Source organism: Caretta caretta, chromosome 16 (genome assembly GCF_965140235.1).
Source record: "Caretta caretta isolate rCarCar2 chromosome 16, rCarCar1.hap1, whole genome shotgun sequence".
Taxonomy (NCBI): domain Eukaryota; kingdom Metazoa; phylum Chordata; order Testudines; family Cheloniidae; genus Caretta; species Caretta caretta.
The window spans coordinates 5,884,711-5,902,731 of NC_134221.1; the positions used below are offsets into that span (position 1 = coordinate 5,884,711).

Genomic DNA, 18,021 nt, shown 5'->3' on the forward strand with positions numbered 1-18,021 from the left:
CTTTGAGAAGTGGCATGCCAGGTCTTCATTAGTTTAAGGTTTCGCCTGCCAGTAATACATTTTACATTTACAGGGCCCCCCCGACAGAACCCTGGGCCGGCTGCGGGCTGAGCGGGGCTGGCAGACAGAACCCTAGACCAGCAGCCCGCTGAGCCGCTCAGCCCATAGCCGGTCTGGGGTTCTGTCCACCGGCCCCTGCCAACTGGGGTCCTGGCGGCCGGCGCCGGCCCTGCCCAGCCCGCAGACGGTCTGGGGTTCCGTCCATCCAGGCCGGCAGCAGGCTGAGCAGGGCCAGCGGCCGGGACCCTGGCTGGCAGCAGAGTGCCACTAAAAATCAGCTCGCATGCCGGCTTTGGCACTCATGCCACAGGTTGCTGACCCCTGCACTAGGTCATAGTAAGTACTTAACCTGCCTGGCCAAGCCATCAGGCAGAGCAGTGTGAGGGTGGCGGGGACCGGAGGGGAGAGAGAAGTAAAGCTGTGTGAAAAGTTGGTGAAGCGGCCGGAAGATGGGCCATGGGGACGGGAAAATCTGAGGAGCAGCACCTGGGGTGAAAAAAGAAGTGAGACACAAAGGAGAGGGCAGCAGAGAATGCAGAGAGCAGCGGGGAGTGGAGGTGGGAAAGAAATGAGAACCGGTTAGCGAGAGCCACAGGACAGGGAAAACAGCTCTATAGCAGGTTGGAAAAGATGTGTGGGAGTCCTCAGGGTGCAGTAGCCAGGGGTGCCCCGGGTATGTGCTGGGATGCACTGACAAGTGTGCAGGGAAGCCAGCCAGCGCCTGCCTGTACTATACACCCTCCCCCCCTGCCAGTGCAAGAAGATGCCTTGCAGAACTCTGAGGGCTAAGATAAAACCCCAGCACAGGGATCAAAGAGCACGGCCCGTGGGCCGAGCTGAGGCGAGTCAGAGCTGGGGTACACACTGCGTGAGCTACTCAAAGGGGCTTCACCGCCTCAGCCTCCTCTCCCAACCTGCCCCAGGACAGAGCCTTGACTGGAGACAGTGATGCACAAGAACGAACCACAATGCCAGCACAGCTGATATTAATAGATGAAATCCCAGCCCCTGTCTCCGCCTGTTTATAGACTGCTTCCCTGGAGTTACAGAGCACAGACACATAGCCCAGTCCTACTGTAAACAGTGCCCCAAGGATCTCCATTTCCTAGCCATTCCCGCCGTAGAGCTCACATCAGCCAGCAGCCCAGAACCAGCCTCTCCCCTCATCGCACACCGCAGGGGAGGAGAATGGTGTTTAGCATTTCCCAGCAGGCTGCCATGTGTGGCGATGTGGAAGGAGCACTCCTATCTCCCATCAGCCGGCCACCCAGCCTTAAAACACAGATCAAAGCCACCTGCCTAGGGTCTCCATCCTGGAACGGCTGTATTGGTGGAATTATTCCAAGTTCTGCAAGCCAAAGTGCTGTCCCCATGTCTGCTTTGTGAAATACACCGTGCAGGACACAGTTTGCACCCAGGCAAACAGGCAAGACCAAACGGGGGTTATAATACAGCAGGAGAGGACATCAAGAGCAATGTGGCGCCCAGACACAGCACATCTGCAATGGAGATGGGACAGTAGGACAGGACAGATGTAACCAGCAGCATTCCCCTTAACTCCTGTGCCACTAGGATTCAGGCCAGTAACCACTGAATGGCAGGCAGTTACAGCCACACTACCTTCTGTGCAAGGTGAGCTGTATTCCCCAAATTGCCAGCTTGGCATACCTTATTGCTCACCTGCCACAATGCCTGGCACCCGGTTCCACTGCAAGGCCTTGGTCTTGATTGTCAAGTCCCGCGGTAGAGCAGGACCCAGCCACACCAGATATTGCAACTCCTATCTATGACCCTCTGAGACAGCTGCATCCTTCAGGGTGCAGTTTCGGGTGATACTCACGAGAATCAAAGGTGGGATGCTTTCAGAGGAAAGTGCCAGCTGTAGAATGAGCTTCTGGAGCAGCTAAGCTGGGACTTAAAACCACCGATTTGCTGTAACCTTCCAGCCATAATCCACCCCAGGGATGGAGACAGTAACCCTAAGGGAGACAGGCATGTACTGTGGGGGATGGGCATAGTAGAGATAAACATACAGATCTGGAGGGCAGCTGCCAGGTTTGGGGTCCAGCTACAGAAAGAGCCCTCTGGAGAGGAAAACAAACCAAATATGTACAGATCTCAGTCCCTGCTGGCAAACTGTACCCAACTGGACTGATGAATAGGGCCCCTGCCGGGCAGCGAGAGAGGTGCAGTGGGTTAGTGCATTAGGCTTTCCCCTCTGGAAACCTGGTGAGGTCATGAGTGAAACCTAGTTAGGATGCCCCATTTTAAGAGATTAACCGATGGCCCAAGAGTCTCCTCTCAGAAACCTAGAACCAGAATGTCAGGGGCGTCACAGCAAGAGGCCAAGGCAGAGCCGTGGGGAGGGGGTTTAATAATGAGGTCTGACTTGCCTGCATGCATTGCTGGAGTCTTTTATCGAGCTATGGGGCCCTACAAACATTAACCTGCACAGCGCCCCATTGGACCAGGGATGAGTTCTCCCCAAGTTCCAGGTGGGGAAACTGAGGCACGGAGAAGGGAAATGACTTGCGAGTTTGCGGTAGAGCCAGGTCTAGTCCCCAGGTTTCCTGATGCTCCGTCCTGGGCACAGGGCTCCCTCCCATCTCATTCACTCGGGATCAATTCTCTGGGGGAGCTGGGGTGGTGGCAAGAGGCATAATGACAAGGCTGAAGGAGGAAGATGTCCAGGCTGGGATTCCTGCTTCCTAATGACCTGCCAGCAGCACGTCCCAGCCATAGGGAACGGAGCCTGCAGGGCAGATTCACACACAAATCCACAAGGCTGGTCCTAATACTGAGGACTCTATAGGACTCCTAGACCAGGCATCCTTCAGACCAGTTCCTGAGTCTCAGAAGGACCACAAGGGAGCCTGTCCTGAGAGCGAGGGTCGGGATCCCAGTGCAGCACGCGCTGAAGCATGTCACCGATGAGCAAACAATCAGAGGTTGCAGAGGAACAGCCGTGTTAGTCTGTATTCGCAAAAAGAAAAGGAGTACTTGTGGCACCTTAGAGACTAACCAATTTATTTGAGCATGAGCTTTCGTGAGCCACAGCTCACTTCATCAGATGTTTACCGTGGAAACTGCAGCAGACTTTATATACACACAGAAATCATGAAACAATACCTCCTCCCACCCCACTGTCCTGCTGGTAATAGCTTATCTAAAGTGATCAACAGGTGGGCCATTTCCAGCACAAATCCAGGTTTTCTCACCCTCCACCCCCCCCACACAAATTCACTCTCCTGCTGGTGCTAGACTGTTGCAAGCCTCACCTCACCCCTGCAGAGAGAGGGGAAATGAAATCAACTGATAGATCTAGCAGAGCTAAATTTAAACTTGGTCAAACCCAGGGCCAGTGTCTTGGTTTTCCACTCAGCAACTTCCATATTCAGGGGGTTCAAAGGTGCTTCCGGTAGCTGGTGTTCTGTTAACTCTTGGCTGTCCTAGGCTGAATCGTTCCTCTCCCATGAAGTGGCTGGGTTTACATGAACCCAGCATCCCCAAGGACACCTTTGCGTGGGCAGAGACAGTTAATAAAAGGCCAGATACCCACTGGTGGCTCTGAGCTCACCAAACTCACTTGTGACCTAATCAGGATTTGAACCCATCACCTTGGAGCTCAAGAAGAGTACACTAGCCACATTCTTCTACTTCCACCCCAGTGAGGCCAACTGCTGATGCTGTAGGATGGAGGCTTTGCTGTTGAGCTGCTGGGCACACCGGCAAAGAGCTTTATGGAGACCCATTTGCTCTCTCATTGGCTAGTGCTTGGTGATGGCCTTTCCCATCAGACGCTGGCAGAACAGGTTCCCAACACCGTCTGCTGCCCCCAGGCAAGCCCGCCAGCCTCTCATTGCACAAACATGCTTTAAGCTGGAGTTCTGCTCCCCCAATTGTGTACATGTCATAGAATCATAGAATATAAGGGTTGGAAGGGACCCCAGAAGGTCATCTAGTCCAACCCCCTGCTCGAAGCAGGGCCAATTCCCAGTTAAATCATCCCAGCCAGGGCTTTGTCAAGTCTGACCTTAAAAACCTCTAAGGAAGGAGATTCTACTACCTCCCTAGGTAACGCATTCCAGTGTTTCACCACCCTCTTAGTGAAAAAGTTTTTCCTAATATCCAATCTAAACCTCCCCCACTGCAGCTTGAGACCATTACTCCTCGTTCTGTCATCTGCTACCATTGAGAACAGTCTAGAGCCATCCTCTTTGGAACCCCCTTTCAGGTAGTTGAAAGCAGCTATCAAATCCCCCCTCATTCTTCTCTTCTGCAGGCTAAACAATCCCAGCTCCCTCAGCCTCTCCTCATAACTCATGTGTTCCAGACCCCTAATCATTTTTGTTGCCCTTCGCTGGACTCTCTCCAATTTATCCACATCCTTCTTGTAGTGTGGGGCCCAAAACTGGACACAATACTCCAGATGAGGCCTCACCAATGTCGAATAGAGGGGAACGATCACGTCCCTCGATCTGCTCGCTATGCCCCTACTTATACATCCCAAAATGCCATTGGCCTTCTTGGCAACAAGGGCACACTGCTGACTCATATCCAGCTTCTCGTCCACTGTCACCCCTAGGTCCTTTTCCGCAGAACTGCTGCCTAGCCATTCGGTCCCTAGTCTGTAGCTGTGCATTGGGTTCTTCCGTCCTAAGTGCAGGACCCTGCACTTATCCTTATTGAACCTCATCAGATTTCTTTTGGCCCAATCCTCCAATTTGTCTAGGTCCTTCTGTATCCTATCCCTCCCCTCCAGCGTATCTACCACTCCTCCCAGTTTAGTATCATCCGCAAATTTGCTGAGAGTGCAATCCACACCATCCTCCAGGGGCACACAGACCATCTGATGGCTGCCCCCATCTCCGCCTGGCCTGAAGATCAGAGCAGATTAAGGGCCTAGATACCCGGTGCGAGTCACTTAGACAGAAATCAGGCACCTGTCCCTCAGCCAGTGCAGGCCCAAATGCGGGGTGCAGCGTGTGACCCCAAATGAGGGATGCACAAGCATTATTTGGGCAGAAAATTTAAAAATGCCGTGGGATTCCTTCCTGCAGGGTAACCGGCGCTCTGAGACCTCCCTGGCAGGACTGAAGTTAAGCAAACTGGCATTGAGAGCCACAGTTTTAAACAGGAATGGTAATTAACCATTGCAACATGGGACATTCTCCTTTCAATGAAGCCTGGCTGTCTAGCTCAGAGTTACACTGCAGCGCAGACACAAGCTGTTTGGGTCAATGCGGGTGTCATGGGGCGACAGTCTGGGCCCTGGAGGTCTCGTACGGGTCCCGTCTGGCCTTACGAATGATGAATTCTTCACTTCTGATGTGAACAATTGTCAATAACCGATGAGAAGGGGAGACACTGGGAATTTGGGGATGAAACGTGAGTGACGTCCCTAGAGAAGAGGGACATTTGAGAGACAGGCTTGCAGCCCTGACCCCACGTATCCACACTCCCTCGCTCAGCCCCACCAGGCTGTGGGGGGCTGCTGTAGGCAGCAGGTTGACGCTTGAGGGTCTTCAGAACGGAGCTGTCTAAGCACTTACACTGTGATCACCACCAGAGCACCTCAGCACCTAATAAAACCATCACCACCGGCCAGCGGAGCTGGAACAATTCGTATAGTCGGGGTGCTGAGAGCCATCGAACCAAACTGGAAACCCTGTGTATGATGGAAACTAATTCGAGCCAGGGGGTGTGGCAACACCCTAGTTCCAGCACCTATGCCATCACCACTGAGAGGCTCACACGTAGTCTAGTTTCCTCTCTCCACCCTGAAATCTGTCCCCTCCACCTTCACCGTCCCCCCCTCACCAGGGTCTTTGCTGCGGCCAAGCTGAAGTAGGGAGATTTCCACTTTCCTCTGGAAGGGGCAAAACCCCTGATCATTCTCAGCTCTAACAGAAGGCATCAGCGCCGACTCCGTGGGTGCTCCGGTGCTGGAGCACCCACAGGGAAAAATTGGTGGGTGTTCTGCACCCATCAGCAGCTCCCTGCCCCGCCCCAGCTCACCTCCGCCTCCGCTCCGCCTCCTCCCCTGAGCGCGCTGCTGGGTCCTGCTTCTCCCCCGTCCCTCCCAGCGCTTGCGCTGCGAAACACCTGTTTCACACGGCAAGCCTGGGAGGGAGGGAGGAGGAAGGGGAATGCGATGCACTTGTGGGAGGAGGCGGGGCCGGGGCGGGGATTTGGGGAGGGTTCCAATAGGGGCAGGGAGGGGTGGAGTTGGGGCAGGGCGGGGTGGGGGGGCGCAAGAACCCACCGGTGCTGACAAAAGTTGGCACCTGTGACAGAAGGGAGTTCCCTAGCCTAAGCCTGGCTGCTGAGGAAGCTCTGGTCAGATCCTCACCAGGTTGCCTGTGTGTCACTCCAGGGCACGGTGACAATTGGAGGCCTTTCAGTTTGACGTTTAGTGTTTCAGACACTTAAGAGCCAGTGCATCATTTAACTTTGGACAAGCTCCATGTCTCAGTCCAGGCCCAAGGTTGGACACAGGCCCATACCACACAGCAAACTCACAGCAGAAGGGCACAGGTTGGATAGGCATGGAGAATGAACTTTCCTGCCATCTCACTGTTGGGGCAACCTGGAGGGGAGGAGACAGGCGTTGCTGCTGTCCACCCTGCACCTGCTCTGCTCCTCCTGGGGTGCTGTACCTTTCCCAGGGCTAAGTCCATTTTTACACAAGCTCTTCTACCAGTTGGCCCTGAATGCTCGTCAGCTGGTGGGAGAAAGTGTTATGTCTCCAGTAGGAATACGAAGACAGAATTCAAATCAGGTTAAGCTCTGACCTAGTTTTTCTTTAATAAGCCGCTTTCTCCTGCAACATTGTCCTTTGATTCCCTGCTTGTGTGTGTCAGTGGGCCCAGCTCTGAGGCCAGTTCACAAACACATCAGCTCAGAGATTTCCCTCCCCCACCTTCCTCTTTCACTCCATGGTTTAATCATGCCTACCCTGATGCTGAGGTCCCATGGAACAGGACCATGATGCACCCACACATCTTTCCAGGGTGGCTGTCCAGGGTATGCTTGCTCGGAGTTGGGGGCTGGGTACTTTTCAATAGCATAGCAACACTCTTGACTTCCCAACCACATTGGGGCGAGACCATCGTAGGGGGCCCAGCCCACCAAGATCTCACAGCAGATGGTGCAGAACACCTGGGGCGGCTGTTGTGCGTACATAGGGCCTGAGCGTGCCGACGCTCTGCTTCCAGCGATGCTGTGCCAAGTCTCCAGTAGGGCATCAAGCAGGAGATGGCAGTGTAACGCCAACAGGAGGGGATGGGTGGAGAGTCGCTCTCATGAGGTGTCTACAGGGGGCCAAGGAGCCAGCGACAACAAAGGCCAGCCGGGGTACTGTTCTACTAGGGCTTGAACTGTTCAATGACTGCATTCGAGGTCAATCACAAAGATAAAAGGATGATGAAGAGCGGGAGTCAGGGTGAAATGTCAGCGGTGGGAAAATGCTGGGCATGGGGGCGGGTCAGCCCTGACACACATTAGGGCATCCCTGAGCTCTGCCCAACTTGCACCCAGATGACAATGGCCCCTGTAGGCCTCACACCACTGGGGAATAGCTGGAGCAGGGGAATGCCTTGGCCATGCCCTCTTCTGCCCCCTGCACCAGGGGTACTCCGAGAGTAGTGGGTTCAGTCCTGACTAGGGTTTCCAACTGTCTAACCACACAAGCCCAAACACCCTGGCCCCACTCCCTGCCCTGCCCCTTCCCTGAGGCCCCGTCCTGCTCACTCCATCCCTCCGTCTCTCGCTCTCCTCCCACCCTCACTCACTTTCACTGGGTTGGGACACGGGTTGGGGTGTAGGAGGGGGTGCGGGCTCTTGTAGGGAGTTTGGGTGCAGGAGGGGGCTTAGGGCTGGGGGTTGGAGTACAGGAGGGGGTATGGGCTCTGGCCAGGAGGCACTTACCTCAGGCAGCTCCCGGGCAGTGGGGCAGCAGGGCTAAGACAGGCTCCCTACCTGTCCTGGCCCTGCGCCGCTCTCAGAAGTGGCTAGGCAGAGGCACGGCCCCTGGGGGGGCGATCAGGGAAGCGCTGCCCACACCCGCAGATACTGTCCCCGCAGCTCCCATTGGCTGTAGTTCCCGGCCAATGGAAGCTGCGGATTCTGTTCTGGGGGTGGGGGCAGCACACGGAGTCCCCCTGATCCCACCCCCATGGACCGCAGGGACATGCCAGCCGCTTCTGGGAGCAGTGCGGGGCCAGGGCAGGTAGGGAGCCTGCTTTAGCCCCACTGGACTTTCAGCGCCTAAAATCTCCCGGTTTGGCTTCAGTAGCCTCCAATTCCAGGAGACTCCTGGTGAAACCAGGAGGGCTGGCTACCCTAGTCCCAACGCACAGCTCCCTGCTATCCCAGTCCTGGACTCCCCCACTCCAGCTCTGCCGGTGCCCCTGAATCCCGACCTGCAGCCCCTGCAAACCCAGCCCTGGGCTCCCTTCCCCCGCCTCCCCAGCTCTGATGGTGCCTCTCAATCCCAACCCACAGCTCCCTGCTCTCCGAGCCCTCAGCACCCCCACTCACAGCCCTGCTGGTGCCCCTCAATCCCAACCCGCTATCCCAGCCCTGGATGCCCCTACCTCCAGCTCTACTGGTGCCCCTTAATCCTGCTGACTCATTGTGCCTGGATCTAGCTAGAATGATCCCCCTCACTCACAGAGCACCATGATCACCCCAAGATTAAAGGCGGGGAAGGGGCATAAGATTTAACCTGTAAAGAAGCCAGGCAAGAGTACTCTGTGTCTGAGGTTAACAAGGCCCACCTTCTCCCCCTCCCCCCACCCCAGACTCTCAAACACACACTGCACTCCTCAGAGAGTAATCCAGGGCACCCTCAGCCTCGGCTGCACCCCCAGCAAGTACCTATAGCAAACTCGCAGTAGACTGCACATTTGCATCAATAGTCCCTGCAATAATTATCAGTGCTTTACCATAGCACTTAGGAGCCCTCGTCACAGCCCAGGACCCCACGGTGCCGGGCGCTGTACATATATATTGGTAGTCCATCGCTGATGATATTGTCGCAATTCTCATATATGGCTACGCATATGATGCACAGAGTCGGCTGCACTGAGGGCATGGGAAATCTGTATCTACGATGTTTGATGATGCAGCTTTATGGCACCTTTCACGTGCAGCCTGGACATAATTTCGTTGCTCCCACTCAAACTTGTCACATGCTGATCCTGTCAGAGGCAGCCAGCGAGTCCTGTTTTGAGCCATTTGCTCAAGTTCTTTGGTATTGATGCCAACCCACTGGAGACTCCTCTTCAGATTATCTTTGAAGCGCTCATATGGATGACTCTTCTTTCTTTTGCCCGGATTCAGCTCCCCAAACAAGATCTGTTTTGGGAGACGGTGTCTTCCATTCTGATGACATGCCCGATCCACCTAAGTTGTGCTCTCAGTAACGTTTCCTCAATGCTGGTTGTGTTTGTTCTCTCAAGGACCTTAATATCGGTCACTCTGTCCTACCAGCGAATGCTCATTATTGAGCAGAGGGAGCATATGTGAAATTGCTCAAGCTGTTTACTGTGACATCTATAAAGAGTCCACGTCTCAGATCCATACAGGAGAGATGTTAGAACCACTGCACTTTAGATCTTCAATTCGGTGGAGAGACAGATGTTGTGTTGGTTAAGAACTTTTGTTCGAAGTCAGCCGAGGACCTGGCTGGCTTTACTAATTCTGGAGATTTCCTGATCAAGGGAACTGTCACTTGAGACGGTGCTGCCCAAATACTTGAACTGATCCACATTTTTCAGGTCTGTGCCTTGGATGAAGATGGCTGGCACTGGGGCATTGGAATGAGGTGCTGGTTGGAACAAGACCTCGGTCTTCCTGAGACTGATGGTGAGGCCAAAGAGCTGGGATGCTTCAGAAAATCTATCAGCGATGACCAGAAGGTCGTCTTGTCTATGGGCCATCAAGGCACAGTCATCTGCAAAAAGTGCCTCAACAAGAAGCCTCTCCAGTGTCTTGGTCTTAGGATCGAGTCTTTGAAGATCAAAGAGGGAGCAAAGACAGTCCCTGCTCCAGAGAGCTGACAGTCATTCCAGTGCAGATTCCAGCTTTGCCCTGCCCTGCCAGCCTTATTAAGGGCTCACTTGGGCCAGACACTGGTTCTTTTTCATTTAAGTTCACCAGATGTTTTCTGTGAAGGACTCTGCTTTGGGGCTCACTCCCCTTTGGTCTGCCAGGACCTGGGGCTGTGAACCTCACAGGCCCATCCATTCTCATAGAGATGAGAGGAGCAGGCAGATTGATGGGGTGGGGATATGGTAGCTATGGGGATAGGCTATTGTGACTGATGGGTTCTGGCTGTGGGAAGGATCAGTTCTATCGTTCAAGGGAAGTTCTGTAGTGGCCAGGTGTTCAGAAGAGCACAAAGCCCCCATGTACAGCTGAGATCAGATTTCCAAAAGAGCTCAGAGCGCTTGGTGCAGGTTGGGCGCTGCTGAGCCCTGGAAAATCCCTCCCTGAGCTCTTCTGAAAAGCCAGCCCTAAGGCTATGTCTACATTTGCAGAGACAGTGAGCCGGTGAAAGAAAAGCGCTGGTTTGTGTACTCACCCACTTCCACAGGCGTCAGAGAGTGTTCACATTTGCAGCACTTCCATCCCCGATGAGAGCAGCGCACTAAGGGCAGCTATCCCACAGTGCAGCTCTCTCTATTTTGACGATAGGCCTTGGGGGAAGGGGGCGTGTGATCACGGGGCATCCTGGGTCCCTGCAAAGCCTCCTCCCCCAAATACTGATCAGCTCCAGTACCTCAGCATAAGGGATCGTTTGCTCATGGAGCAGCCATTGTCACCTGGCCAGATGATATGTGAGCACTTGCCGGACAACAGGCAGGGGAGTTTCAAAGTTCCCAGGGCTTTACAGGGGAAGTGGGGGACGTTTGTTTACTTGGCTGCTGGACAGAGTGGTCACCTAGGCACTGTGGGATACCCTCAGGAGGCTAAAGGCTCTGTAAACAGGAAGAATGTGTCTTCCCTTGCACATCACTGCAAAAGCAACAGTAACAGTGTATGCCTCTCATGGAAGTGATTTTCTTTCTGCAGTGAAACTTCTGAGTTTCACCACAAAAAGTTATTGGCAAGTGCAGATGCTCCCATGGTATTTGCGCAAAAAAGGGACTTTTTCCGCTTTAAATGGCAAATGTAGACATGCCTTAAGTCCCTCCTGTTTTTTTCATTTTGTCTGAGCAACTGGATCCAGGATGGTTGCTTAACACTGCCATTAATTAGGAATGTCTAATTACAGCGCGCCTTCAAAAGAGTACAGAAAGTTTAACTTGCCATTTGCAACACTCCTTTCACTTTGAGTCAAGGTTGCCTGACTGTAAGGCAAGCCATAAAAGGCAAGGAGATAAGCAGTTCCATCATTCCATATCCAATCTATGCTCCAATCATCAATTCCCCTTTCACAACCTCACCTATCTCCTTCCTGCCACCTGCAGCCAACATTCCTCCACCCTCACCCTAAGCAGCTGACAAGCAGCCCGGCACTCAGGCCTCTGCCCTGCTGCCAGCCTATTTGTGAATGACAACGTTACAATGCCCTCCATTGATAACACTCTGCCCTTAGGTAGCACTTGCCTCTGATGATCTCAAAGCGCTCTCACAGAGCACAAGTACGTCCACTACACAGTGGGAAATTGAGGCACAGAGTGGGGAAGTGACCTTATCCAAAGTCACATGCAGGCAGCAAAGGGGTGTCCTGCCTCCCAGTGCTGTATTCTAACCACTAGACCACACTCCCACCCACAAATGTAAGCTGTACACTGAGGGTGTGGCTCACCACGATGGCACAGGAGGGGTTCTGCCATCAACATAGGAATCCACCTCCCGGAGGGGTGGTAGCTAGCTCGATGGGAGAATTCTCCCGTTGACCAAGCGCTGTGTACATCGGGAGTTCGGTCAGCTTAACTGCATTGCTCAGGGGTGTGAAAAATTCACATCTCGGAGCGATGTAGATGTGCCAGTGTAGGAATTCCTGGGGCTATGCACGCACAGCACTGGAATACTCAACCACAGCAAGGTTTCTGCATGACACACGGGACGTTTCAGAGCTTCTTTTCCTGTGTCACTTAGCAGCCTCCTCCAGGACCAGCCCAGCTCAGCTGTCCCAGTGGAAACATCAGCCTTAGCCAGCTGGCTGCCAGCTTCCCTTCCCCTCTGCAAAGGGCAGGTAAAAGGCACCAGGCAGCAGCTGGAGGGTGCAGACAGGAACAGATTTCCATGGTGGAAGGGGCCCAACCCTTGCTGCTTGTGGAAGATGGACTCTCCCCATCACTGACCCAGTGCCGCATTCGGGCGCAGCTCTCCTTAGCACCGTGCCAGGCCGTCACCGAGCAGCAGTGGGGAAAGCCCAGAGAGATGCAGGGCCTGTTGTTGCAGCTTCTCTCACTAACCACACTGGCGAGGCGGCAAATGCTGCGCTAATGGGGGCACGAAGCTCCTGCACGGAAGCAGCTATATCAGAGGAACCACAGTTTCTGCGGACGGGACCCAAGCTCTGCTCCTGGGAAAGGGCAGCAGGGCTCAGAGCGCTGAGGTTTGGGGGCGCGCGGTCGATTCCCGCCACAGTGTGGTGACGGGGGAAGGCTGAGGGACACAGAGCCCCTGAGGCTCGGCCAAAGAGCTGAAGAAGCTCGTGGAGGCTCTGAAGCAGCTGGTAACACGCAGGGTGAAATCTCCAGGCAAAGGGAAAGTGCTGCTTGACCCAGAAGCCAGGAAACTGAGGCTAGCATCCCTGTTGATGGCTTGATACCGTCACTGCAGACTCACAGCCCAGTTGTGAGTCCCACAGAGCCGCCAGGCCTGGCTGCTTGAAAAAGGAGCAGATGTGGAGGATTTCAACAGGTTCGGCTGAGTTTCCTGGCATTCTCTCTATCTCTTAGTGCTTCCCTGGCCAGCACCCAGAGCATTGGCTGAGCATTGGCACTGCCGGCTAGATTGCTGCAAAGTTCATCTCTGGGCTCCCTGCCACATGCAGCTCTCTCCTTCCTTCCCCCGACCTCCCGCCTTAAGTTTGTCCGAAGTGGAGTTGGGATGATGAGACACATGGTCCCTCATGCCAAATGCTGGGTCCAACCTGCACCTTCGCCTCCCAGGGGCACAGGATCCAGAGAGACCAAGGTCAGAGCCATTTCCCCAGGCTAATTCTCTCTTGGGCTGTTCCAGTTCTCACCACTTCATAGCATAACTCAGCATACCGCTAGGGGCCTGCCCTAGCTCAGGGAGACACACGCATCCCAGAGCTTGCATATTTATACCTGCCTCTGGAAATTTCCACATGCATCTGACGAAGTGCGTATTCACCCATGAAAGCTCATGCTCCAATACGTCTGTTAGTCTATAAGGTGCCACAGGACTCTTTGCCGCTATCCCAGAGCTTGGCTCCCACACCTCCTCACCTCCACTGATGGAGACCCTGCCTCTTGGCCAGAAAGAGAGCCCTTCCAGCACCCTGCTACAGTCCCTTCTGGAAATCCATGCATGCTCTCCTCCCTGCTCATTTATCACGGGGTCATTCCAAGAGCTCTCCCTGGAGTTGCTAAGAGAGAACTAGCTGGCCTGGTTTTTTATAAGGCCACTTGGAGAAGACCTACAGAATTCTAGTTGAGAAAAAAAAATAAAAAAGGAGACGGCATGGGGCATTAGACCTCAGTTCTTCTAGGTAACGAGCAGCCACCACCCACCCAAGAGAATCTAGGGTGCTCCTCATTGGATCAGGCCCTTGGGTAGGGAAATAAACACAGTTTGGGATATTTTTAGGGTTACTATTTGTGGCAGCTGAATTCCAAGCAGAGTTTCAGGCTGGAAGAGAAGGCAACAGAGCTGGACGTTTATGTAATTCCCACGTGACCTGCACTTTAATCCCATAGCTGCTGAGAACTCTCCAAATCTGCCAGTAAATTCAACTGGGCCGACACTAACAAGGGCCCAGCAGTAACAGGCAAAGCAAGTGACACAGAAGGTCCAGCCTGGAGACTGGAGCCAGGCTGATGGCTCAGGTTCACCATGTGCCAACCGCTCCTGACCAGCGCCTTTAAAGGTTTCAAAAGCTGCCTTGAGGGGGCAGGCTAGAGAGGAGAATCGCTGGGAAATCACAGCAGGCTAGTGAGAGTCCAGCAGCCTCCAGCGGAAAGCCCTGGGGCTGCAGCCACGGAGCAGGGTTGGTGCTGGTGCAATTCCAGCGAGGATGCCCTGGAAAGCAGGCTCAGGATGCTCTTTATCCAGAGGATGGTGCAATGGACTAACTGCGCCCATCCTGCCCAGGGAGGCAACCGCCAGGTTTTGCAATACAGTTCTCATAGCAAATTATCGCTCTCTGCACCAGTCAGGGAAACTGCTTGATGCCAGCTGGCAACAGACCCTGGGCCTGATGCAGCACTCCTGACTGATTTCAACGGGGGCAGAGCCCCAGTTTAGAAAGTAGGTTCAGACCCATACATGTGGTTCGTGGAGAAAAGACTCAACTCACAGTAGTCTCCCCTGCGATAAAAAACCCAGTCTCAGCACCCAGTCAGCCGGCTCAGGCAGAGTAGATGTTTGGGCTTGGGCTGGAGTCTGGGCTCCAGGACCTCTTGAGGGGGAGGATCCCAGGTGCCTGCCCAAGCCTGAATGTCTACCCTGCAACTTTACAGCTGCGAGCCCCAGTCAGCTGACCTGGGCCAGCTGTGGCTGCAGTGGGTCTTCTATTGCAGTGTAAACGTACCCTTAAGGACTCCAATCTGGTGTCATTCATGCACATGAAACTCCCCTCACAGTCAATGGGAGCTGCACCTGAGTAAAGCAGCTGGGCCTTACTTAGTTAATGCAGCCTACTACTGTGGCCTCCTGGAGGTAGGGCTCATGACATGTAAAACAGGGCGAGCAACATCAGCAGGAATATCCTAGGAACTACCACCCACTTTAACAAGCTGGATAATTGCAGGGCTCTAGTTCCCATATTTACTGTCTTTCCTCTTTGCAGCAAGCTGGCAAGGAGCATTAAGAAACAAACATAATTTTGTTCCATGAGCCTGTGTCCACCTGCTGAAGACAGCCTGCGGCTGGGGCCAGGTGGAGTGGGCAGGCGTGTTCTGCATGCCCCCACCGCCCCACACATTGTATGGAGGCCCTGCTGTAAGGACCCTGCCGGGTTCCAGTTCCACAGGGTTGGGGGGCAGGACAGAGAGAGCGGGCTGGGGGTAGAGGGAGGCAGATGAATGGGTTGGGCTCCTTCAGACTCTCCCTCCATTCCCAACATCTGGGGCAAGCGCCAAATCCAGCGGCAGCAGAGTCCTACAGAGCCCCACCCTTACTTTGGGGAATCATCCCACTTCTTCCACAGGGGGAGGGCAAGACAAAGCTCATGCTCCCTGCTGCCAACATTTCTTCTCTGTTCTAGGGCAGGGAGAACAGGACCATGCTTGTTCACTCCCTTTCCCCCACTTCTTTCCTAGGAAGGGGAGATTAGAGACTGGAACCGAAGGACAGACCTGGCTGTCAGCATTTGCTGAATGTCACCCTTTAAGGCTCCCCTGAGGTGGTGCAAGCCAGGTCAGCTGGGCCCAATCCTCCCCCCCCCCATACCTATCTAACTTCAGTCCTTTCCAATTTACATGGGGATAAGTGAGATCAGAATCAGGCCCGTTAACTTTGTTAAAGCTCCTAGAATATTCCATACACAGGTTTTATTGCCCAGCTGATCAGCCCTCACAGAAGACTTGGGGGAGGTTTTATCTAGCAGTAAGTCTGATTCAGGGAGTTTCTTCATTTCTTTTCCTTCTCTCTAGCCCTGTGTATTTATAAATGCTCTGTATCCCAGTAACCAAACACCCATACATGCTTCATCCTTTGAGCAGAGCAGCCCTGCCTGCTGTGCACAACTTGAGGGAAAAAAAGAAAAGGGGGCCTGTAGGAATCATAAAGCAAGAGAGGAACAAAGAGAGTTTATCATCTGTGCCTCTTACTGTCCAGTGGATCCTGATGCGCTTGTTCTATCCAGGGACAGCACAAAGCCTTGACTCTCAGTTTTGTTTTTCTAAAGCCCTGCTTTAGTCATCATGCCTCAAGGAAAGTGGAGCCCTTCCTAGAACAAGCATGACCCGGCATAGACCGGATCCTGCATTCCCTGGGCACTCTAATTCCCTTGGCTTTGGGAGGTGCACAAGGAAAGTAGGAGCAGGTCTGAAAAGCAAATTCATGTTCCCCCAGCAACACCAAAACAACAGCAGTGCTCAGAAACTCAAAAGCCACTAACGCTGGGGAAACCTCAGGAAAAGTTCCCCAAAACCCTAGCTACAGAATAAAATATTGATCATTATTAATGCAGTTTGTTAAAGAGAAAAGGCCCCCAGTGAGGAATCAACTGCAGGAGACATTAGTCATTCAAAACTACATAAAGTACAGTGAATATAGGCCAGGTGTAAATCAGCATCTCTTCCTTTCGGTGGCAATAGCATGATTTACACCAGCTGAGACTCTGGCCCATTATGTGTTTGCACATGTCTGATGGGAGGCTGGATTGGTAAACACAAGCACCACGTTGTCAAAGGGGTAATAATGACTAGGAAATGACTAGTTCTAAAATCCACGGCTAGCAGTGTGCTACCCTTGCCTCTCTTAAGAGCTGTATGGATCTTAGTTATCAAATCTTCACAAAAGGCAACATAGTAAAATCAGTCTTGGGCGGGTCAAAAGTTTTCCAAGAAACCTGTTTTTTGAGGGAACATTGGGGTTTTCGACTAATACACATTTTTCACGGGAAGGATCTGCTTTCTGCGGAAAATTTAGATTTTTAATTGAAAAACTCAAATACCCCCAACTCAAAAGATTTTGGCCAAAAAACATGATTCTGGGTGTGGGTCAAATTTTGGGAGGGGTTTCAGCTTCTTTTGAAAATTTTGCTGGGGAAAAAAAATCAAAATTTTCTGCAGACATTTTTCTTTCAGACAGGGGCTGGCTCTGCCCAGGGGCTGGCGAAGTCCACAGGTCCCACTGGCTTCACTACAACAGTGGGCGCTCAGCTCGGGGACAAGCGAGCCCTGAGAGCTGCTCCTAGAGCGGAGAACTGCATCTCAACCCGCTACGGTTTTCCAGCCATGTATTTTTTGAATGAGAAAATAAAACTATTCGCAAGGAAGGGCGCTTGCAGGGACCGGCCCAGCAGCCCTGAGCTCAGCGTTACGCGGGGGCTCGCTGTCCTGCCAGGGAGCTGAGCCTCCGAGTTCACCCGGCTGCAGCGGGGGGGACAGGACGGCTCCCCGGCGCTGGGATCCCTGAGCCAGCATCTCGGGAGCTGCGGGCGCCCGGGCTCTGCCTGGCCCCGGGGCTCCGGGCGCCCCTGTGTTCCCCAGGCTCTGGGTGGCCCCCGCTCACCTTGAAGCCCGGCGGGTCCCGCAGGTCCTTGGTGGGCAGCCACAGCAGCAGGATGCCCACGATGCCGATCCCGCACAGCAGCAGCAGCAGCACCGCGATCACCTTCCTGGCCATGGTGTGCGGTCCCCGCAGGACTGGAGCCGGCCGGGCTGGGGCCGGGGCCGGGGCCGGGGCGGCTGCATGAGCAGGCGGGGCTTCCTCCTGCTTCCTGGCGCGCTGCCCGGGCGCTGAGACGGGCCAGGAGCCCGGGCGAGGGGGTGCAGGTGATCGGCCCGTGGCTCCTCCTCCCGCTGGGGCCGAGACACGGCGGCTGCCGGGGCTGCTGCTGCTGCTGCGCCGGGCCGTGCGCGCTGCGCCCCGGGGCTGGGGCCGGGCCAGGTGGGCGCCGGGCGCTCGCTCCCCTTTGGTCTCCCAGCTGCCCAGAGCAGGGCCCCGCGCCCCGCTGGGCTCTGCAGGCAGTGGGGGCGCTGCGCTGGGGCAGCCAGCCGCCCTTCTTGGCTCTCTCGTCCCAGGCTGAGCCTGCGTGGGGCAGCCGGGGGTTGGCCTGCAGCCGCTAGCCCCAGTTCCAGGCCC

At 54.3% G+C, this 18,021-nt stretch overlaps 1 protein-coding gene across 1 annotated transcript in view; it reads right to left on the bottom strand.

Moving 5' to 3' along the window:
* Nucleotides 1-17,752, bottom strand: part of ENTPD2 (ectonucleoside triphosphate diphosphohydrolase 2) — a 47,968-nt gene extending 30,216 nt beyond the window's left edge. Inside the window, exon 1 of the mRNA XM_048823008.2 lies at nucleotides 17,449-17,752. Within this exon, the coding sequence (XP_048678965.2) occupies nucleotides 17,449-17,562 (114 nt within the window). The 5' untranslated portion in view covers nucleotides 17,563-17,752. The remainder of the gene's footprint in view (nucleotides 1-17,448) is intronic.
* Nucleotides 17,753-18,021: the final 269 nt, after the last annotated feature.